Here is a 24,966-nt window from a genome sequence, read left to right as displayed (position 1 = left end):
TGTTCCATGACCAAGTCACATCAGTTTTATATCCTACATTTTCTTGAATCCAGCCCCTCCTCTTGATCTCTCTTTCATTGTTCATGTTGAGTCTCCTCATCTGAACCACTAGGAAGCCTACTGACTGGTCTCTATGCCTCTCTTTTGTCCCCACAGATCCATCGCCAGCCAGAATGTCTATCTAAACCACAAATCTGGCATTTTCACATTCCAGCTTAAAACCTTCCTTGGTTCCATGTTGTCTATAAGGCAAATTCAGAGCTTCTTAGAGTGGCATATAAAGCACTGTGGTCTCATCCCCTGGAGGGACTCTCCAGCTTTGTCCCCTCCTACCCTGTGCTCCAGCGGCACCAAATTACATAAAACATACTGTTTCTGTTCTCCGTGCCTTGACCCATGCTGTCCCCTCTGCTTGGAATGCAGCAGTGTCCCCCTTTATCTGGCTACCCCTGCCTCTTCTGTAAGGCTTAATGTAGGATCATCTTCAAGAGGAAGTCCTTCCTGGTTCCCTAGGCTGGATGAGGTGCTTTCCTCCATTCTCTAACACACTGTGCATCTCTCAGTCATTGCACTTAACTCTGTTATTTTATAATGACCATTTATGAGACAGATCATAGACTGTGAGCTCTTTGAGGGCAGAGACAGTATCTTATTTGTGTGCTTGGTGCCCAACACAGTGCTTGGCACTTGGTAAATGGTGAGTGAGTGAGTGAGGCCATAAGAAAATAGAAGACCCATAAAGTTAGTTACAGGAGATATTCTGGTATAGGGTTTTTTTTTTTTTTTTTTTTTTTTTTTTGCAGTACGCGGGCCTCTCACTGTTGTGGCCTCTCCCGTTGCGGAGCACAGGCTCCGGACGCGCAGGCTCAACGGCCATGGCTCACGGGCCCAGCCGCTCCGCGGCATGTGGGATCTTCCCGGACCGGGGCACGAACCCGTGTCCCCTGCATCGGCAGGCGGACTCTCAACCACTGCGCCACCAGGGAAGCCCAGGTATAGGGTTTTTTATTTCAATCAGAGAGGAAAGGAAAGCTTTTGACACAAGTTGCAGGTATCAGCAGGGATAAGAAGATTGCTTGGGAAGATTGTAATAAACTAGCTTGGAGACAAATGCTGGGATTTCACTGTGATAGTAAAGGAAATAACTTATAAACGAAAAAGTAAGGGAAATGACATCATGATTTGGCAATAGAGTGATTATTTATCATTGATGCTTAGTTATGACTCAGAGAACTCCTTTAGGATTTCTTATTGCAGAAGCACCTGATAGTGGAAGAGACTGGAAGAAAAGAAAAGAATATGGGACACAGATAGAGCACCCTGAACCGAGCAATGGCTCTGTTACCAACTCACTGCAAAATCTGTTATCAACCACTTAACCTTTTAGGTCTTCCCTCAGTTTCCTTAGTATAAAAGGAGCAGTTTAGAATAGTGCTGTTCTACTCTTTAGGCCCAAATGTGAGAGGAGACATTCTTTTTTGGGGGAGAGGAGACATTCTTATCTTGTGTACTACTGCGGTCCAGATTCATTCCTTCATCTGCTTCTTACGCCCAAGCACTGTGGATCTGATATTTAATGTGTGCGAGGCGCTGTGCTGGGGCTGACTACCACCACAACCAGGACTGACTCAGACCTTCCTATTGAAAGTCCACCTTTTCTCTGTTTTTTCTCTCTTTAACATTTATCATAATCTAAAATTATCATTTTTATTTAGTTGCTTGTTTTTTCTGTCTTCTTCCACTAAAATGTAAGAGCCCTGAAGGCAGGGCCTTCAATGGCCTTGTCCATGGTTGCATCGTCTGTACCAGCACAAGCTTATATATAAGGGTGCGTGACAAATGCGTATGGATGAGTGCTGCATTCGTGCAATGCTAGGAGAAGTGCAGGAAGCTAAGAGGTCTGGAATTGGGGTTTGTAGACTCAAATTAGCCATTTAAAGAGTATATTGACTATAAAACACAGTCCATCCCTATGTTCAGTAGCCCTAAGGTTGCCTTCCCAAGTGCCCAGTGAGAATATTTCTCATGCCAATAAACAGAAACTCACCCTGCTAGAGTATGTGATGCTGTGCTGTTATTTAAGGGATCTAGGCGATTAACCCAGACCTATCATCCGTACATAGACCCAAATCCAAGTACCATGGGTAAGAACAATTATATCCATCCCTACCAAGTGTCGGGGAGATGTCTGCAGGGTCCTGCTCACAGTATTGTCTCTTACGTAGCGTATCATGGGTCCATGATATGGTCCTGGTGCTCATGCTGACTGATGCAGACATCATGCTAGGCAGCTTAGGACTCCCCTGGTGGGTTTATCTGTAAAACTACATTTTTTTTTTTTTTTTTAAATTTTTGGCTGTGCCAGGTCTTAGTTGCGGCACGCAGGATCTTTGTTGCGGCATGTGGGATCTTTAGTTGCAGCATGTGGGATCTTTAGTTGCGACATGTGAACTCTTAGTTGCAGCTTGCATGTGGGATCTAGTTCCCCGACCAGGGATTGAACCCAGGCCCCCTGCATTGGGAGCGTGGAATCTTACCCACTGGACCACCAGGGATGTCCCTCTGTAAAACTACATTTGAAAAACTCAATGGCCATTTCTGGAGAGTGTCATGAGATTTATTTATTGCTGGAGATTTCTTTATTTCCAAGTGGTGAGTGTTTTCTCAAAATCCAAATTTTATCTGAAAAATCAGATTTTAAGAACCATAGAAAATTATTTTGGCCGTGTGCTCTATGGCTTTGTATACCAGCTCTCCAATTTTGTCAGTCTCAGAATGGCAAGGAAGCAGGGGAGAGGGCAGAAGTGGCGATCAAAATCAGTCTCAGCTAGATCTCGAGAGTGCCTGTCCCATCCAGCAAAGCAGTGTTCTGTCCTCAAACACTCAGAAAAGAAACTGAATTACTTCTTAATTGAGTTCCTGTGGCGGTGGAGCCTGGATGTGAATGCTTTACACCGCTGCACTGCCTTTCATCTAAAGATATCAAAGCACTCAGCAACTATTCATTCGTTATGTCTCTCCCGCCTCTGGAAGGTGGTTGACACCGGCACAGGAGCACTCTGCCTACTCCTGAAGCTCCTCCACCCAGGGCTGGGCAGGAATGGAAGCTGTTTAACTGTAAGGCAGCTCTACCCAGCTTCTAAAATGAAAAAAACAAGAAGTGTCTTACTTACCTAGTTAAAACTGCAGAAGTTTTATTGGACAGAATGTAATTCCAGAAGTGAATTGTGACCAAAAAACTGGTGCCGACAGTTTTGCTCATATGCGCGATGCAATGGGGATCTTCATTACAGTGATTGGTCTGCAGCCCTGAGTGTGTATCTCTCATGGAATAGGGAACTAGTCCATGTTCCCTAGGTTTCTGGCCCCAAGCAGATTGAGTTCAGTGTTAGAGGGAAGAGTGCCACCTATTGAATTGTAGAAATTCATGGGCGTGTGTCAGGACCAGTGGAGAAGTTTCTCAGGCCACATTCACTCTTGGTTTGCTATGGTAACTAATATATATGTCTGAAGGAAAACGAGCATGTTGACTACTCTTACTTAGAAAAACATCTACAAACGTCTGTGTATTTTCCCCAGCTGGAGCTGAGCGTATGCCGGTAGTTTAGCCTACTGCTACTTGAAAGAAGCATGCTGCTCAAAGACTGAGGCAGATGGTATTTTTACCACTTCAGGCAAAACATGGCACCTATGGTTTGGCTTTCTACAATTTTAATTTTTTAACACTTTCAAAAAGGCTGGCTTAAATATCTCCATCACAGAGATACAGACTTTTTCTCAATTTCCTGTTAATAATTGCTTCAGGTATACAAATATGAATAAATATCACTTGGTCAAAACCAGACTCTCAGCCACGTGGGCCGGCCTCCTGCTCATTCTTCCCCAAGTGCCTAGGACTGGGCCTTACATGGGCATTGACAGTCATGCTGATTTTGACACAAAGACTCTAAATGGTTTGCGAGAGCTTTCTTTGTATCCATCTCCAGTCTTTACTGTGTAGTTCATATAATTTTCCCCATGGCTCAGGACAGAAAAGAAAGTTGTTTTTCATGTCTTCTTACTGAGGTTCACTCGAAGCACAGAGAATTGCTCAAGGTTAAGCACTTGGTAAAGAAAGATTTTGCAGGTGTTGATTTATCAGGCATCCAGTTCTCAGTCAAACGTGAGAGAGGTTTTTTGAAAGGAGTGGGTTTTTGCCGTGCCCCCTCTCCTGGAATTTGTTCAGGGTCCCAGAGTAGCGCATTCCCCTGCCTCTCAGGCACAGCGTCTAGAGCCCCTGGCCTCCTCTTTCCTCCCTGCCCTCAGAAGGCCCTGCACATTTTGTTTTATTATAAAACGCATTTGCATAGGGTACACATTAAAATTCCCTTCCCAGCAGCAAACTGTGCTGTCCACAGACATTTGCATTTGCATGATCACATATCATCATTTCCCTTTAAGAAGAAAAAGAGTCTTTCCTTTCCAAGGCTTGCCCTTTAGCCATTTCTTCTCATTTATTATCCATAGATTGCTTCAGCCATTTTGCTGCCTATTGAATCCAAAATTCTTTTTGAACCTTGAGTATAGTATAGGAAATTTTCTGTAAGTATTACTGTCCTTTGTTTACTGACAAAGCCAGACTCTTTTTTTTTTTTTTTGGCAGACAATTTTTTCCTGCTTGTTCTTTCCCATAACCCTAGCTAACTGGCTCTGAGAATTTTTCACATTGGCACATTTAGAGACCAGATGTTGCTGTGTTTTCTCTTCCCTGTACCCCTTTCTTGGGCAGATGCTCCTTCTCTTACCCTGGGACTTTGCATTAGCTCCTTTGGTAAAATATTCCAAACAGCATCACTGTATGCACTAAATCTCTCATTTCTTCTAACCGCTTGAAGCTGTCTTAACATTTAGGATTTCTGTTTTAGTGATAATTATGGAGACTATGTAGAAGCATTGACATTCCCTTCTCCCATCTTTTTTCGTTAAAGTCTTGTGGTCCAATTAGATGAGATGTTTGCAATACAATTTAAAGGAAAAAAATCCAAATCCAAATACCATTATGATAGGGATGCAGCTATATAAAATTTTATATGCTTGATAAAGACTGGATGACAACGTGTAAAAATGTAAATAAGGGCATTAAGGTAACACATCTGAGCAGGGTTTTTTTCTGAAAGCTATCTGTTTTAAAAGTGTAGACTCTGATTTGAACTGGAATTTTTCCAGATTACAACCTGAGCCACTGAGAATTGAAAAATAACTTGCCTGAACTCATGTTTTTAGTGACATAACCAGCATTTAATTCTAGACTCCTAAAGAATTGCTTGCTTCTATGGCAATAGAAGGAATACACCATTGGAAAATGTGGAGTTTTTTTTTAAAATTTTTTTGATTGAAGTATAGTTTATTTACAATGTTGTGTTAGTTTCAGGTGTACAGCACAGTGATTCAGTTATATATATTTAGTTGAATATATGTATATATATTCTTTTTCAGATTGTTTTCCCTTATACATTATTACAAAATATTGAGTATAGTTCCCTGTGCTATACAACAGGTCCTTGTTCGTTATCTATTTTATATGTAGTTGTGTATACATGTACATCTCAAACTCCTAATTTATCTCCACCCCTTCCCCATTGGTAACCATAAGTTTGTTTTCGGAAATGTGATTTTTTTTACACTGTGAATTTTTGTGTGAGGGCTGAAGTTGTGGTTGAGGTGCTGGGGAACAGTTGAGTAAGACAGAAACGTTGTACACCGAGCCCACAGTGCAGGCGCTGATCTGATGACCTACCCACAGCAGAGGGGTGGGTGCTGGAAGACACTGCCAGAACAGCCATCTGAAAGTTTTAAATCCTCCACTCCTTGTTTCCTTAAAAATCAGATAAAACCAGTTTTTCTTTTGGCAATCACATTTCAGAAAAGTGGGGTATTTTTTGTTTTGGGTTTCTTTTTTTTTCAGCGATAATGAAATGTTTAATCTTTTTTTCAAAACAATTAATTTACTAAAGCCAGTTTTTGCAACCACTGCTTTGATTCCAAATCTCCTTCAAAATACAGTTATCAATGATGGAAAAATAATCATTGATCAATTTCTGTCTGTAATAAAGCAAAGAAGCTTTTGTACCATGTGAAACTTTTAATCAAAAATAAATTCTAGGACTTCCCTGGTGGCACAGTGGTTAAGAATCCACCTGCCAATGCAGGGGACACGGGTTCGAGCCCTGGCCTGGGAAGATCCCACATGCCGTGGAGCAACTGAGCCCATGCACCACAACTACTGAGCCTGTGCTCTAGAGCACACAAGCCACAACTACTGAAGCCCACGCGCCTAGAGCCCGTGCTCCACAACAAGAGAAGCCACTGCAGGGAGAAGCCCACACACCACAACGAAGAGTAGCCACCACTCTCTGCAGCTAGAGAAAGCCCGCACACAGCAACAAAGACCCAACACAGCCAAATAAATAAAATTAATTAATTCATTAATTAAAAATAAATAAAATAAGAAATAAATTCTAATTCCACATGCAATAGTCAGTATCTTGAGCCAAGAGTTGTGCCTTATTATGAGCCCTCAAGTCTTTTTGCAAAACAGTCACCCTCTGGACATTCATTCATTCATTCCCCGTTATCAAGCTAGTTCTTTTCCTCCTTAAGTCTCTGAGTGTATTATTTTGCATTTGTCCCCAGTGACTATCATCTTGCCCTGATGATCTATTCCACTAATATCTTAATGTTATTTTAAAATTAGATTCTCATTCTCTGAGGTGTTAACAATCCCACACACCTCAATGGCATCAACAGATTTAATGATCATAATCTCTAGTCCCTTGTGGACCATGAATAAAATTATTAAATGATAAAAATGATAAGCCTCTTTATGACATCATAAAATATTGCCACCCTCTCAGTTGTTCACCCAAGTACTATTGATACTCTTTATTTTTTATTTTATTTTATTTTTTTAAATTTTATTTATTTTTTGTCTGCTTTGGTTCTTCGTTGCTGTGCACGGCTTTCTCTAGTTGCAGTGAGCAGGGGCTACTCTTCAGTGCGGTGTGCGGGCTTCTCATTGTGGTAGCTTCTGTTGTTGCGGAGCACGGGCTCTAGGCACGTGGGCTTCAGTAGTTGTGGCACACGGGCTCAGTAGTTGTGGCACATGGGCTTAGTTGCTCCGTGGCATGTGGGATATTCCCAGACCAGCGCTCGAACCCGTGTCCCCTGCATTGGCAGGTGTATTCTTAACCACTGCACCACCAGGGAAGCCCTATTGATACTCTTTAAATTCAATCCTCTAGGCAGTTATAAATCTTCTTTATTTTTCTTCAAATCATATATTCCTAGCTTATTGGTCTTTAATCTCTAATTTTATATATAAAACATTATTTAGTTAGTGACAATAGTATTTATTGGGGCAATCTCTCCCATCCTTAGATTCATCATTCTGAATTACTGGGTCCTGAAAAATTACATGTCTCCATAATATCTAACATTTATCAGGAAGCTATGGCAAACTTAGATTGTTGATGAAGACCAGTTCTTAATTGTAAGCCTGGAATCGAGTCTGGTTTTACACACCGTTATACCCTGAGGGCCTAACGCAGTTCCTGCCACATACTGGGTACCCAGTAAATATATGCTGAACTACTGTTGAATGAATGAATGAATGAATAACCCAAGATGTGCCAGATGTTTGTGCCTATATTCCTTTTAATTCATAAGACATATTTGACCCCATCTTTGCTCCTCTTATTTCTCCCCAAGTATATTTTTAATCAAATGGTTACCTCCTCAATGCCATATACTCTCTGGGTTGAAACAAAGATTCAATTGGGGTAACCTTTTGACTCTTAGTCTAGAAAGCTAACTACAGATGCCCACCAGGCTGGTTCTGTGGGTAAATGCTTTGCACGGTGGGGTGGCTGGATTCAATTATTGTTCCCAGTTTGTGGTATCAGGAGCCACTTATGCACAGGGAGAGCCTGTATGACTTTATGTGGAGGATTGAGCCTTCTGTCCCCATAGAGGAGCCTGCTTAGTCCATGGAACAGTTTTAAGTAGAGCTGAAGAGAATGCTGTCTCCTTCCCTGTCATAAAAAAAACAGTGGAGAGGCATGAGTTTTCCAAAAAGAGAATGAAAAGGGAGACACCTCTGTGTTGATGTTGAATGTGGCTTTTAGTAAGTCAGAAGTCTTTGTCATTACCTTAGATTGATATTTTCAAACTCATTCACTAATCCTACAGGCTGATTTTTTACAGAATTAAGAATTTTTGTCAAGATGTCTGATCTTTAAGAAAGCTGTAATTTGTTCATTTGGTACATCTGAAGACATTCCCTCATGTTTCCTAAGCAGTGTCTGCAGGCACTACTCAGCCTCCCCAATGACACGTGAGACAGAATATTGATCCTGGATGTGCTTAACCACCTTTCTGAAATAGCAAGGAGGCCGTGCCGCCTCAATTTTCAAACAGAATTACTGAGATAACAGTAGAGATCACAGGACCTGTAACATAGGTTGGTGATGTGTACAGTGCTCCTAACTAAAGATTACAGGTGAGTAGATCCTTTCTTTCCCCCAAGTCCTTGACTTTTTGGATTGATGAAAGATCTTACGTATCCACCAGATAGTAATAAAGCCAAAGATGTACCTCTGAAGATTGATTCCTGCATGGTGCAATGGTGCCCCCTGTGGAAGGTCTCCCTGTTCTAGATCTAATGAAATTATGCTACCTTTTATCTTCATTCCTGAAGAGATTTGTGTGCACCTGTTAGGAAAGTTTGTAGGCCTTTTGACGTCCTGTGGTCTCTGTCAGATGCATGCCATCGTACGCATGTTTTTCACTGTGCACTCTGTTCAAGACACACACTAAGCACTTTAATCAAGTGGTTCTATCAGATTCTGTCTCTGAATCCCTTCATTTTATGGAGAAGAGATTGAATAAGCTAACAGCGTTCACAGTTAACTATCTCACAGTCATGATTCCACCTGAGTCCGCTGACTCCACACCGTACTCTTCACTACCATACTGCTTCCCAAGGTGCTTTAGACATACTACAAAAAGAAGAGAGAATTTGTAGGCAGGCTCTAGTCTTACAAAAATCCAGAAAATGGTATGCATTACTCTGTAATCTAACATAATTCTGGTCTCAAAAATAGTGATTGTCTAGTAAGTGACTGTCTTATCATTTATTTGCTGAACGAGTACAATGATTATTGTGATTTTTTTAAGCTGGTAAGCATTCTTCACTCTTTCAAGAAAGTTTTATAGGTATAACCATTTAAACCAAGTTCTTGATAAAGCAACTATACTCCAATAAAAATTAATTTTAAAAACTTTTTAATAAATAAAAATATAGGGCTTCCCTGGTAGCACAGTGGTTAAGAATCCACCTGCCAGTGCAGAGGACATGGGTTCAAGCCCTGGCCCGGGAATATCCCACATGCCATGGAGCAACTAAGCTCATGCGCCACAACTACTGAGCCTGCGGTCTAGAGCCCACGAGGCACAACTACTGGGCCCGCGCACCACAACTACTGAAGCTCGCGTGCCTAGAGCCTGTGCTCTGCAACAAGAGAAGCCACTGCAATGAGAAGCCTGCACGCCGCAATGAAGAGTAGCCCCTGCTTGCTGCAACTAGAGAAAGCCTGCACACAGCAACGAAGACCCAATGCAGTCAAAAATAAATAAATAAAATTAATAAATTTATATAAATAAATAAATAAAAATAACACAAGTTCTCAGGACTTCCCCAGCAGTACAGTGGTTAGGACTTCACACTTCCACTGCAGGGGGCACAGGTTCAATCCCTGGTCAGGGAACTAAGATCCTGCAAGCCATGCAGCGTGGCCAAAAAAAGTAAATATAACAAGTTCTCATTACTGTTCTCTTGAGGAAGGCAAGGATCTATGTTAACAAATACCATAGTACCATAACCTCGAGCCCTCCTACATCTGGAAGAGGTGTTAATCCTGCAGATATGATTACAGTTACATGGCACAGAGTAACAGCGTCACCCCATACATTGATTCCTGCATTTGCCCCCAGTCTGATGCAATCTGCCTGGAAGGCATGGCTGAGGTATACATTGGTTTCATCGTCCTTGCTCTCAGTTGATGTAGTTTTCTAGTTATATGGTGTACGTTCTAGTGATAGAAATCATAAATGAGTTTTGATCTCATCTTGTGTCAGGATGCATGTTAGGATGTCAAGAATCTAGGGTCACGTGGATGGTGTTGGCGGTGGTAATGGTAGTTTTAAGGTAATTGATCCCCAGGTATCAGCAGATGAAAAACCTGGACATGAGGAGGATTTAAGAAATGTATAAGATATGGACTCAAGTAAAATAATAGAAACCCACATTCACTCTTGCATAGTTTATGTATTCCTCAAATAACCCCCAGGACTGTTTACCTACATGACATGCATGCTCTTGTCCCACAGTGTTCTTTTTAATTAAATAACCAGCATTGCATTTGTCATGAGATTGCAGAGCTTACTATTTATTGATTCACTCCTAAAAAAGCTACAGGCAAGAGTAGCTCATTGCTGGGGCTTCCCTGGCGGTGCAGTGGTTGGGAGTCTGCCTGCCAATGCAGGGGGCATGGGTTCGTGCCCCGGTGCGGGAGGATCCCACATGCCGCGGAGCGGCTGGGCCCATGAGCCGTGGCCGCTGAGCCTGCGCTGCAACGGGAGAGGCCACAGCAGTGAGAGGCCTGTGTACCGCAAAAAAAAAAAAGAGTAGGTCATTGCTGCAATCTACAACCTATTATATGTTTTGCTTATTGAATTTCTGGTACAGAGTTTGCTAAAAAGCTTCATGGTCTCAGTTTTGCTTTTTGAATTTCAATGTATAGAATTAAGTTTTTCTTTGGAATATAGTACTAAAAATTAGCTTTTTGAGTCAGGATATAGATAAATCAGTGATTATTTATAAATCATTAAATTTTCCTTCAGAAAACATGATAACCAAGAAGCAAAGATTGCTTTTCCTATGGAATGAAGCCTCAATTTAATATAATTCCATATTACTAACTTCAAATACCTTACCTATCTAATGTTAATGAAAGTTTATAAGTTAACTTTTAAAAACTAAACTAAATTGTACATTTATTCCATTTAATTACATTTTGAAATCAGGCACATCTACTCATATCGTGAGCTACAAGGTTGACCTCTGTTTCTTAAGTAGCAAACATAACTTTGCCTGAATGCTCAGCCACAGAGTCAACAATTTAGGTCAGTTTTGATTATGGTAGTAAAATGTTTTTAATGAAAATATCTCTAAACTACATATATATATAATATGTAGTTATATATATTAAACTATGTGTGTGTTTGTTTAGAGGGATTTATACATATAATATACATATATATTCAGACATGATAATTTGTATGAAATGAGTTGTTTGGTTATGTTCACGTTTTTGTGGATAGTAGTTCACAGCACAGACTCATAAATGTACTTAGTTGAGAGGCTGAGCCTTGAAGTCAGTTCTGAAATCTCACTCTCAGTAGGAGGCCACACACCATCCAGACCGAGCCTAACAGACTCATGTGTGGAAGAGAGGGCGGGAAAAATGATACCTTACCTGTCTTTATTATGTTTTTTTCTTTTTTCCTTTTAAGGGGAATAGACTGAATTTTAAATGGTCAAAATGATTTGGAAATTCATTTTTCAAAACAAGCATGTTTCCTATTCACTAATAATCACAGTTTTTAAATATTTAAAACATCTTCATGAATCTATGTAAAATAATCTATGAATGTTTATAGTTAAAGGCAGGTACATCATTAAAAATGTTACACGTAAGGTTTGCAATGAACCCAGTGCTCACTTACTCTTCAAACCTTGCCTTTGTGTGGCATTTCATTGATGTCAGAGGAATTTCACATACATTATCTTATTTGTTCCTCATCATAATTGCCTGTGACATAAATACTACCTCTGTGATTTTATAGGTGAGGTGGGCTTAGAGAAGTTGCTTTGCCCAAGGTCACACACGTCCAGGTCCAGAGTTTCCCTACCAAAGTTTGCTCACTGCCTCTCTATGATTATTTTTCATATTTTTATGAAACAGCATAAATGAATTAATCAGTCTTAGGAGGAGAACATCTCATCATATTATAAGAAAAAAAAGGTTTCTGTGTGGCTTCATCTGGAGGATTCTGCTCCAAGGTGCTTGAAAGACCATCGTGTCTGGAAATACATGGCATTTTGTTTTTCCCAGAGTCCACCTCTCTTACCTCCCATCTCCATGGGCTTCCAGAACTTGGCCAGGGAAAAGAAGAACAGTGTAACAAACGTCATGTGTGTCCTGTGCTCTCACACAGTTACACAGAATGATTTTAATTCTGCAAGACAATAAATAGAACTTGTTAAAAGTGAATATCTTAAAGCTCAATACAAATCTATATTATAGTAATTTTGCAGGCTATTTTACAAAAGAAAAATATTCTGATATTTTAGGGAACAGTAAAAATGTTAAAGCATGGGATAAATTATGTTTATCATTTTGAACTCATTGAAGAATGCTTTATTATTAGCACTGAATAATGCTTTATTCAGTGACTTAAATGTAGTATGATGAACCCTGAAATTGGTTTTTTAAAAATCGTGAAAATGGGGCTTCCCTGGTGGCGCAGTTGTTGAGAGTCCGCCTGCCAGTGCAGGGGACACGGGTTCGTGCCCCGGTCCGGGAAGATCCCACATGCCGCGGAGCAGCAGGCCCGTGAGCTATGGCCGCTGAGCCTGCGCGTCCGGAGCCTGTGCTCCGCAACGGGAGAGGCCACAACAGTGAGAGGCCCGTGTACCGAGAAAAAAAAAAAAAAATTGTGAAAATGACATGAGGCAGTGTCCTGTTGTTGTGTGAAACCCCAAATACCGCTGCTGCAGGCAGAGTCTTTGGTTGAGATTTTTAGTTAAAAAAAAAAAGGTTTTATTATTAAGAATTTTTAAACTACAAATATATTAGCTTTGTTTTGTAACGCCGTAGTCTTGTTCAGTGCCTTTTTGTTTAAAAAAAAAAAAAGAAAAAATGTCCAGAAGAGTATACTTAATCAATTGAGATATTTATGGCTTTTTCTTCTCAGAAAATGTGGAAATTTTCCACCTCCAATTCCTATTGACATTTGTTCTACAACCATATGGCATTTTTACTTGTGGTAGAAAAAAATGTATATATTGTAATAGAGGTACATAATTAATCTAATGATGGCTTCAGTTTTCTGTCATCTCTGTAAATATGGTTTTATCCAAAGGTATTTGACTTGATTTATTCTTTTAATCTGTGATGTGTATTTTAAAAGTTTGCCCTTGTGCAAAGGACATTATTAACGTAGGTATGTGTTCTCTTCTCAAAGGAAATTCTAATGTTTTCCTAGATAGATAGATAGGTAGATAGATAGATAGATAGATAGATAGATAGACTGACAGATACACACACACCTCATAGGGTATATAGAACAGAAGATAGATAGATAGATAGATAGATGTACAATCCTCACAACAGCCCTATGAGGTAGGTACTATTATATATATCTTATAGATATATATATATTATATAGATATAAATATATTACCACAGTGCTAGGCACATGTAAGTATGGGATTGTCTTTGTTGTTATTGCTATTATTAATATTATTACTATTTTAATATTGGGAAGCACTACCATTCTAATTGTATGTTGGCATATGAATTAATGTGACTGAGGAAATATAATAACTAAAAATTCTCTTATTTCCACCTCCTTCCACTTTTGCCAAAATAAGATATTTAATAAGGTCAGTAGATCAGTAGATTTTTTTTCCTATAGATTCTTTTAAATAATTCGTTATTCTAAGCAAAAAGGAAATTTTTATGTTGTTTGTAGTACATTTCACAGTTTCTTGTATTAGAGAAAGGTTTTAATTGTAGCTTTTCCTTTTGTACCAAGTCTTGCCACTCAGAAGCTGGCAAAACCATTCAGCTGAAGCACTGTCAGCTAGGGTGTTGACGTTGCATGGGACCTTGGAGGCAGCCTTGTGCCACCTCCCCCTTCAGCTTAGAGTTTCATTCATACCTTTTTCTGATGTGAGCATCTAGTCGCTGAGGACTTTAAATAATAGGGAGTTAACAGCTTGTCAAAAAAAAAAACTATTTGTGTTAGACAAACTCTAGTCATTTGAAAGCTCTTTCTTGTTTGTTACTGAAATTAAAACTTCCTAGAAACCTCATCTTTCTCTTTGTTCTGTTCCCTGAAGCGTATAGAGCAAGACTGCTCCTTCTCCCATTTAATTGCTTTAGAAGTTTGAAGATGGGTTTAATATCTTCCTTTAATCCTTTCCTCTAGGTTAAACATTCCTTAAATGACATGTTTCCAAATATTTCTTCATCCCAACACTGGACCCTTTCTATCTTGTCAGTGTCCTTCTTGAGACATGGCACCCAGGACTGAACATAGTTTTCTAAACATGATTGACCATTAAAGATTGCGGTGAGACTGTTCCTGCCTGTCTTTTGGACATGTACATCTGTTTATACTGCCAAAGTTTGCGTTTACTTTTTTTTTTTTTTTAGTATCTACATCATAGTTTTGGCTTATATACAGAATGTGGTTATCAAAGATTTTCAGCATTTTTTTATGAGTCACTGCCAAACTGAGGTTTAAACTTTTGCAATTAGTTTTTGAAACCTAAATGCTCAACGATACAGTTGCCCTGTTACATTTCATCTGGCTAGTATCAATCTATTGCTCAACATGTCAAAACCATTAAGATTTTGATGCTATCCATGTGTTGCCTTTCTCTCTTGGCTATATGACATCTGAAAATTAAAATTTAATATGCATTTCTTCTTCATCTTCATTCAAGCACTGTGTTAAGGGAAAGGAACCAAGTATTGAGGCTTGTAGCATAACACTAGAGATCGCTTTTCTGCTCAATATAAATCCACTACTAAACATTTTCTAGGAATAGTTATTTTACGTATTTGAATCCATATTGCCAAACTCTTATACAGATCCCATTTCTCTGTCTTATCCACGACTAAGTTTCCATAATCTGAATATACTCTATCTTTACTATTTCTGAAGCTAACAGCCAAGTTAATATCAAAAGAAAAATGAGAGTGTTTTGTCATAATGTGCTCATTGTGACCCACCTACCTTGGGGCTGCTATCACTGCTGCCTTTTCTCGAGAGCTCACAAACTGTCTATTTAATAACCTTTTCTAGAATTTTGCCGTAATTTTCATAAGCTCACAGATCTGTGTTCCAGAATGCACATTCGTCCTCATCTTTTTCTTTTTTGTCCTGTGTTGGAAGGCATTAGTCATTCGACTCTCCCATCTGTGACATTTCTCACAGTCTTTCAGTAGCCAGGAAGGACAGTTATGTGCGTTCTGAGCATGAGAGCAGAACAGAGGTGGGTGAGTGCGTCAGTGAAGGTGCCCTAGACCAGAAGCTAGGCCTCCAAAGTGAGGAGGAAGACAGAGAAGGGAAGTGTTAGAGGATGAAAGCTGGACAAGAACATCAGAAAAAAAGAGTGAGATAGTTGCTGCAGGGAGGGGCTCAGTGGGGTGCTGCACAGTTATTTGTCCTAGAGGATAATATGATGTTTGGAATGGGAGGGTGGGTGTTCTTGGAAAGCAAAGGACAACAGAAGCCAGGATGGTAGCTGCATCCAAGGCCCCCCTGACAACCTGTAATGGGCTATGTGAATGCACATTTCATCTTTAAAGGCCCCTCTTCATGGAATTTATTTTAGTCTTTACAACTTTGAACTCATTCTTCAGTTGTTCTATTTCCTTTTTCTTCTTTCAATAGTATATTATCTTTTTCTTTTTAACATCTTTACTGAAGTATAATTGCTTTACAATGGTGTGTTAGTTTCCGCTTTATAACAAAATGAATCAGCTACACATTTACATATATCCCCATATCCCCTCCCTCTTGCATCTACCTCCCACCCTCCCTGTCCCACCCTCCCTGTCCCACCCCTCTAGGTGGTCACAAAGCACCGAGCTGATCTCCCTGTGCTATGCGGCTGCTTCCCACTAGCTATCTGTTTTACATTTGGTAGTGTACATATGTCCATGCCACTCTCTCACTTCATCCCAGCTTACCCTTCCCCCTCCCCGTGTCCTCAAGTCCATTCTGTACGTCTGCATCTTTATTCCTGTCCTGCCCCTAGGTTCATTAGAACCATTCTTTTTTAGATTCCATATATATGTGTTAGCATACAGTATTTGTTTTTCTCTTTCTGACTTACTTCACTCTGTATGACAGACTCTAGGTCTATCCACCTCACTACAAATAACTCAATTTCATTTCTTTTTATGGCTGAGTAATATTCCATTGTATATATGTGCCACATCTTCTTTATCCATTCATCTGCTGATGGACACTTAGGTTGCTTCCATGTCCTGGCTATTGTAAATAGAGCTGCAGTGAACATTGTGGTACATGACTCTTTTGAATTATGGTTTTCTCAGGGTGTATGCCCAGGAGTGGGATTGCTGTGTCATATGGTAGTTCTATTTTTAGTTTTTTAAGGAACCTCCATACTGTTCTCCATAGTGGCTGTATCAATTTACATTCCCACCAACAGTGCAAGAGGGTTCCCCTTTCTCCACACCCTCTCCAGCATTTATTGTTTGTATACTTTTTGATGATGGCCATTCTGACTGGTGTAAGGTGATACCTCATTATGGTTTTGATTTGCATTTCTCTAATGATTAGTGATGTTGAGCGTTCTTTCATGTGTTTGTTGGCCATCTGTATATATTCTTTGGAGAAATGTCTATTTAGGTCTTCTGCCCATTTTTGGATTGGGTTGTTTGTTTCTTTGATATTGAGCTGCATGAGCTGCTTGTATATTTTGGAGATTAATCCTTTGTCAGTTGCTTCATTTGCAAATATTTTCTCCCATTCTGAGGGCTGTCCTTTCGTCTTGTTTATGGTTTCCTTTGCTGTGCAAAAGCTTTTAAGTTTCATTAGGTCCCATGTGTTTATTTTTGTCTTTATTTCCCTTTCTCTAGGAGGTGGGTCAAAAAGGATCTTGCTGTGATTTATGTCATACAGTGTTCTGCCTATGTTTTCCTCTAAGAGTTTGATAGTGTCTGGCCTTAGATTTAGGTCTTTCATCCATTTTGAGTTTATTTTTGTGTATGGTGTTAGGGAGTGTTAATAGTATATTATCTTTTGCAGATATTTGCACATACTTGTTCTTACTCAACATACAGCCTTTACATGTGGGAGCCCCTTATTTTTGTCATCATCTCCTTCCCTCATGCATGCCCATCAGTCTTTAGCAGATTCTGACAAGGTTGTTTGTTTCTGAACATTTTCTGTGAGGAACAGCACTTTAAAAACACTTGTGGCAAGTGTCCTGGTGACAGTACAAGCCTCTGGGTGGAGTCCCACAGAGTTTTTACAGTTTTGTACATCTCTCTTGTCAGCTCCTTCAAAACAGGGATAGTGCCCTGTCTCCACAGTGGTGCTCTGTGCAGAGGAAATGCTCAGTAGCCATTATTTTGGTCACTTTCATAATTAAGTATGACATTGTTGGAATTTAGTTTTTCAGAGGCTTCCATCACCCTTGAACTTTATTTCCAATTATAGTTAATGGCAATCTTTTCACTAAACTTATTTTTGCAATGCACTTTCCTAACATATAGTCTGGGTGTCCAAACCCATTCCTGCTAGGCCTTTCTAAGGACTGATTCTAATACCAAGATGGCATTAATTTTTTGTTAATTCCTATCACCTTTATATCCAGTTATGCTGACATAATTGAGCAAAAAGCGCTTCTTCTATCTTCTAATACATAAGATTATCAGTTAGGGACACCAGGAATTTGTCAACTATAGAATGCAAGTTTTAGCAGATGTTCAGAGGTTGAAGTCCCGTATCATTACTGCATTATACCTTTCTGCCAGCTGTATAATCTCTATTAAGGAAGCATGGTCCACTTCTACCACTTGGGTGAGAGGTATGTGGTCTCTTCCCATAACAGCATGGCTTCCATTTGTTTCCTTTTACCCTTATCCAGCTGTTTTCAGCCATTTAAAAACAAAACAAAACATTAACATATTGTTTCATACTCCCTTACTCTCTATTATAAGGTTTCTTCAGAACAAGGTCTGCCCCGTGTTCCAGATGAGTTTTAGTATCCCTGTTCTCTCTAAGCACTCTATCTGGTTGGGTGAAAGAAAATTTGGGGCTATCTCCAAATCTTTTCCAGTGCTATAGAGTGGAAGAGCTCTGGATGTGCAGAAATGAAACCTAGGCTATTTCTCAAATTTGCTCTTGACTCTGGTCCACATCACTTAGCCTCTCTCATCCAGTGTCTTCTCCTGCAAAACGAGGTGAGAAGCGACGATGGTGCTTGGGGTTTCTTCTAGGTCTAAGGTTTTCTTCTGATTTCATTGGAGGGAAGCGACTGCTGCCTCCACATCTTCTAAAGCTGCTTAGATCCCCTGGCAAGGGCTTGCGTTTAATATTTTAAGAGGACTTTCAAACCAACTAGTTTTCAGAGGCATACAATGATTTCTCAAAAGGGTCTCATAAAAGCAACATTTATCACGGAAAAGGTGTTTAATAACACCTTTTAATAAATGTTAAATAATAATGCATTTTAAGTACTGTGGATCCTCTTTGTGTTAATATCTTTAATTGGATCCTCTAGCAGGGGATTTGGACTTAATTTATTTCGGGTGATTCTGCACTTACACAATTATTCAGTTGACTTCATTAGAGATTTAATTACATTATTGCCCTAAAGTGCTATATCAGGGAAATAAAATGCAGACTGATAATTCACGATTTTGTATTTTTTAATTTATCTTACAGCTAAAGTGTTTCAGGCCATAAAGGCCAGAGTGGGCATACTAGCGTTTCTAGCCACATCCTAATATGGAAAGTTCTACCTATGCATCAACTGGGAATTTGCCCAGTCAAAATGTAGGGGAAGGCAAAAGCGGAAATAATTTTTTTTTAATTGTGGTCTTTTCTCTTGCAGTTATTAGAACCAAGGTCATGGGCCCAATCCCTCAGTGTTCCATTCAACCCTCTCTGGTTCTGTAGGCCTATGACAAGCCCTCTAACAGTGGTCCTGGGGGCAGCAACTGTGTTTTCTCTCTGTACCTCCAGCCCCTACTATATACCTATACCATATAGGTGCCTAATAAATGCTTGCTAAATTTAATTTGAGCATCGCAAGGACAACCCTTTGGAAGTGTGGTTAAAACGATATAGGTCTTCCCTGGTGGCGCAGTGGTTGAGAGTCCGCCTGCCGATGCAGGGGACACGGGTTTGTGCCCCGGTCCGGGAAGATCCCACATGCCGCGGAGCGGCTGGGCCCGTGAGCCATGGCCGCTGAGCCTGCGCGTCTGGGGCCTGTGCTCCGCAACGGGAGAGGCCACAACTGAGAGACCCGCATACCACAAAAGAAAAAAAAAAAACGATATAAACCCAACATGACAGTTTTAAAATACAATCTCTCAAAATACATGCCCCGGGGAGTGAGGTACTCCCAAATCTGGCTAATCATTGGAATGACCAGTGATTAGCATTTTAAAAAAGCATAAAAAAAAGAAGCATTTTTTTTTAGGCCTTACTGAATCCATCTCCAGGAATGAGGCCTAGGCATCTGCATTTGAAAGCTCCCCAGATGAATCTTATGATCAGCCAAGTTTAGGAACTCCAACTTAATGTGTCTTTTGTCGCATTTATTTACAAAGGACAAGATTGTATTTTTCTGGATAAACTCATAGCCTATTCTAATCTATAGTAAAAACGAGTCTCATTTATGTGCTATTAATTATATCTAAAGGATTTCCTTTGAGCCAGTAGTTTATGTTTAGTTGGTGGAAGTGTATACAGATGCCTGTGAGGAATAATGCCTTCCATGAAGGATTAGATTACTGAGGAGTTCTGAAATGGGCATTTTACACGTGGAAGCTATCGGGTCCTTGGTATGCAAAGTCCTGGGAGCCAACCCTGTGGAGAGCAGATTGGAGTATTAACTGGAAGTACAGTAGTCATTGGGGAAGAGAAATTAACTCTTTTAGGGCTTGAGTAACTTTTAGTGATGTCCTCCTGGGTGCTATTTTGCCCTAGTCTGAATTACCCTTCATTGTAGGGTTAAATACCATATAAGTCACCATCAAATATTCAGTTGAGCCTGACTGAATAAAGTTTACAGACTAACAAACTAAGCGTAGCAATCAGAGAAACACAGAATGTAGAACATTGTACCACATAGTTTGGTCCTTTCAAAATGGCAATATCATAGTGGGAAAAAGAAGTTTAAAGTGTCATAACAGATGAATGCAGTGTGTAAACCAGGATTCACTGTGGTTTGGGGGGGAGAAAAAGGCTAAAAAAGACATTTTGAAGCCAATTGGGGAAATTTGCAGATGGACTAGGTATTGATAATAAGAGAGGATTACTGTTAACTTTCCGAGCTGTGATAATAGTATTCTGGCCATGTAGGAGAATGTTCTTATCTTTGGAGATGCTTCTCAAAACAAGGGTAAAGCATCCTGCAGCCTGTGGTATGTCCAAGCCTCCTCCTACCAGCTGAGAGCCAGTTGTTAAATATTCAAGAATTTTGTGATTCTACAACCCTTGGTAGCTTGAAATCAGCCATGATGGGAGTATTTATACCACAGAAATCTGCAAGTGCTGCAAATAGGGCTTTTTCCTCCTCTGGAGACCTAATATACCAGCTTAAACAGCTTACTTTCAAATTATTCAGAAAACACGCACATACAAGTAGATAGAACAGAAATAGCAATATATTAATGGTTGTTGAATCTAGGTAGAAGATACGCGTTCATTAATTATGCTACGTCCAGAAGTCACAGACTTCCTGTAAAGGCCAAAGTGTAAATATTTTAGGCTTTGCAATCCATACAGTCTCTGTGGCAGCTACTCAACTCTGTAGGTCTGCCGTTATAGCACAGAAACAACCATAGACAATAGTTAAATAAATGAGCATGGTTATATTCCTGCAGAACTTAATTTATAAAAACAGGAGGGCCAAATTTGGCCTGAGGCCATAGGTTGCCAACTCCTGGGCTAGTCTTTCAACTTTTCTGTACTTTAAAAATATTTGAGGGATTTCCCTGCTGGTCCAATGGTTAAGACACTGCGCTTCCACTGCAGGGGGCACGGGTTCGATCCCTGGTCAGGGAACTAAGATCCCACATGCCATGCAGCACAGCCAAAAAATAAAATAAATAAATAAAATATTTGATAATGAAAAAAAATTTTTAATAAAGTTCTTAGGTTGGTTTTCAGAGCCCACCTGGGTCCCCTCGCACCTACTCCTGCAAAGTATCACACCAATCTGTCTTCATTCGCTCTGGTCTCCTCTGTGCCTTTGTTCAAGCTATTCTCTTTCCCTATAATTTTCTTGCTACCCTGACGCCATAACTACTTATCAACATTCTCAGGACATGCCTTAAATCCCTTTTCTGTAAGGCCCTCTTAAATCTCTTCTAATCAAAGTTGCTCTCATTTCTCTGGTCATCTGTAGTCCCTTCATTTGCTGCTTTTCACAGTATACCCTTCGTTAGTTCCTGACCCATAAAGCAAAAAAGGATCATTGTACTCTTTACACATAGTAGGTGCTCAATTAATATTTACAAATTGAAATCCAGTCATGCAGATATCCACTTGCCTGCAGTTACCAACCTAGAAGTCCAGAATAGAGAATGTTGGCCAGTCTAATTTAGATTTGAAGGAATTAAAGATAATGAAAATAAGAAGCATGTTCTTTCTTTTTCTTTTTTTTTAATCTTTAAGGCTCGTCTGATCCAAGTTCAGCTACCTTTTTTTTTTTTTTTTTTTTTTTTGTGGTACGCGGGCCTCTCACTGTTGTGGCCTCTCCCGTTGCAGAGCACAGGCTCCAGACGCGCAGGCTCAGCGGCCATGGCTCACGGGCCCAGCTGCTCTGCGGCATGTGGGATCCTCCCAGACCGGGGCACGAACCCGTGTCCCCTGCATCGGCAGGCGGACTCTCAACCACTGCGCCACCAGGGAAGCCCCAAGTTCAGCTACCTTTGAGGTTGCTGTGCATCAAGCTAAAATAGACTTGATCTATTTTGGATGGGGCAGCTTTCTTAGCAATGGCTAAGGGCTTGTGGAGGAAGAAGAATTAAGTTGTTCTGAATATCTATAGTGTTTTAGACACTGTCAAGCACTCTATACTGTCTCATGCAGTACCCCCCTAGCAGTCCTACAAGGGACTGATATAATCCCCATTTAGAACTCAGAGCAGTTAACTGGCCTCTCTAAGATGGGAGCTAGAAGAGGAGTTTGAGTCTGGCTGCCTCTGATACCCAGGACCATTTTAGTGCCTTCATGCATTCAATGATGGCAGGAAGCCAGGGAACCCTAGGCTGAAACAATACCAAAGTTCATATGCAGTGTGGAAATACCTGTAGAATCCTGAGACTCTGGCGGAGTATAATATTAAGTGCCACTGGACTGGGTGTTAGGAAAACTGGCTTCTGATCGCAACTTTGTCACTATGCATCTATGATCTTGTGTGAGCCGCTGAGCTTCTCTGGCCCTCTCCTCTCATCTCTATAATTAGGGGAGTAAAGCACGTTATTTCTTTTATTCCTTTATGTTTCATGCATTATACGATAGCTCCAAGTCTAATGAAGAGATAGATAAGTGAGTGGAGAATTAAAATACAACACTATATAATAATGCTGTACTCCACATATGCACAGGGCACTCCAGGAGCCCCAAGGAAGAAGGGCACCTAGCCCCTTAGGGCTGTCATCCTGTGTACATTCCACCCAAGTGGAATTTGGGAAGCTTGATGGGGCGAGGGGTGTGTGTGGAGACTGTCTCAAGCCATCAGCTGCAAGTAGTTTCCCTAAGTAATGATGAAACGGCGGAAAGGGAAAGGACTTCCATGCCTCATGAAAGAGCTTGGACTTTTTTTTTCCTTAAAGCTATTGGAAGGCAGTGGAGGGTTTTAAGCAAGATCACATTTGCTTTTTATAAAGATCTTCTTGGCAGCATGAAGGATGGAGTCCAGGGGCAAAGAACTGGTGGTGGGAAGACTCTTTAGGAGGTGATTACAAAAATAACCCAGGCAAGCGATGATGATAGCCTGAACTGATGTGGCAATGAGAGTGAAGAGCAGATGATAATTTGAGGGCTTTGTATGAGATAGAATGGCTGGGGCTTAGTGAGTATATCAGTCAAGATGGCCGCAGACAACCTGACAGTCTCTTCAGACAACAGATGTGTTTCTTGCCCATATACATGTCCTGTGCAGGCTGGAGGGGCACCGTGATTGCTCACTGTGGCCACTCGGGGATCCAGTCTGAGGAGCTTCTTCGATGTGACTGGTTGTTGTACCAGAGGGAAACCTCTGGCGGGACTCACATGGACCGTTAAATGCTACAGCCCAGAAGTGACACGCACCATTCATGTCTCATGGACTAGAACTTGTCACTGGGCCCCAACCAACCTAGTGGGGAGCCAGAAAGCTCAGTCATGGGTGAGCCGTGGTGCCTGAATGGATGAAGGAGGACTCCCGAGTTTCTGATTTAGGGAGTAAAGCAGACATTAGAGGTATATTCACTGAGGAGATGGAATCGGGGTAAGGGGAAGTGGACCGGCCAAATCATTGTAAGTCTTTTTCAGCTCTAAAGTGTAACCATTGTATTGGTCCTTTCCAGTCCTCAGGGAGAGGGATTGGAAGTCAACTCCATTTGTGGGCAAGAGTTGACTTTATTCTTCACAAAGGATATTTTAATTCATTCCTCCCAAAGTCTTACAGTTTTAATAATGTAGTGCTCAGATCTAATACTATGTGTCTTTCTTGAATTTTCACACGGACTATTGTGTCAACATACAATGTAAAAATATTAGTTATTAACTAGGATGTTAGTGAAGCCTTCCTCACCTAAGAATATCAGGCTGCTGAATTCAGAATGTCAGAGATGTAAATGCCCTCTGCCTTCATCACCACCACCCGCCAGCAGGGCCCACTTCAAGATATCACAGGGCGGGAGTTGGGGAAGAGGTGTAATTAGGCTAATTGGAGCCTATTGTTCTGCTCTGGAGGGCCGAAACCTAGCAGCCTTAGGGAATGTTAGTGCCTCAAAATCACTGGAGAATGGTGTCCTCTTTAACCTCAAAAGCAGAAACAGTGAATCTGTACTGTTTCTCCCCTTCTTTGTTTTCCACCTCTCCTCCCCAATTTAATTGTGGTACCTTAAAAACTGACTTTTACTGTGCATTTGTTTCTTAACAGTTGCGAGAAACAATCAAAGCTGGCAAAGGTGTGACTTCAGCTATTGACCTGTGTCGTTACCATGGAAACAAGGCACTGGAGGCCCTGGAGAGCTTTCCTCCCTCGGAGGCCAGAACTGCTTTAGAAAACATTGTGTTTGCTGTGACCAGATTTTCGTGACACCAAATTAAAAAGACTATTGTTCGTTAGCTGAAAAAAAACTGGGGAATGAGGTGATCGGGAGAGCTTTCATGATGAAAGATCTAAATGTGTTAATGACTTTAACAACATATACATTTTTTTTTTCTTTTTACCACACTGCTAAATGAATACTGCCTTCTTTTTGGAACTGCTACAAACAAAATTAGAAGAAAAAAGGTCAAGCAGTTTTCAGTTGCCACGCCAGAAGCACACTTGAGGCTTCAGTAGCAGAAATAATTAATGAGATTCGCTCCTGTGACCTCAGCAAATGGACAGGAAATAAGTCCTTATTGATTGGACTGAGCCAGGGATGGCGCCAGGGCGGTGGCCTGTGGTTTTCCTTCTAGAGAGGACAGGGCAAGCTGGAAGCTGCAGGTGTCAAGAGAAACACTATCAATGCCAGCCAGGGAGGACTGTCAAATCAAAAACCAGTGACCAATTTTTCATAACGGAGGGTAGTTTAATAATTAAGAAAAAAAAAACATGCTTTGTCTTCTTGCAATTATGTCTTTGTATTTATAGATGCAGTATGGATA

At 40.6% G+C, this 24,966-nt stretch overlaps 1 protein-coding gene across 1 annotated transcript in view; it reads left to right on the top strand.

Annotated features, from left to right (window-relative positions):
- The window catches only part of PDSS2 (decaprenyl diphosphate synthase subunit 2), a gene marked incomplete at both ends in the record, with an annotated part of 268,075 nt that extends 243,666 nt beyond the window's left edge, over positions 1 to 24,409 (top strand). The window contains one exon of the mRNA XM_079716464.1: positions 24,251 to 24,409. Coding sequence (XP_079572590.1) covers positions 24,251 to 24,409 — 159 coding nt within the window. The remainder of the gene's footprint in view (positions 1 to 24,250) is intronic.
- Positions 24,410 to 24,966: the final 557 nt, after the last annotated feature.

Source organism: Hyperoodon ampullatus, assembly GCF_949752795.1.
Source record: "Hyperoodon ampullatus genome assembly, chromosome: 12".
In the NCBI taxonomy this organism is placed as follows: domain Eukaryota; kingdom Metazoa; phylum Chordata; class Mammalia; order Artiodactyla; family Ziphiidae; genus Hyperoodon; species Hyperoodon ampullatus.
This window is presented reverse-complemented; position numbering and strand designations above follow the sequence as displayed.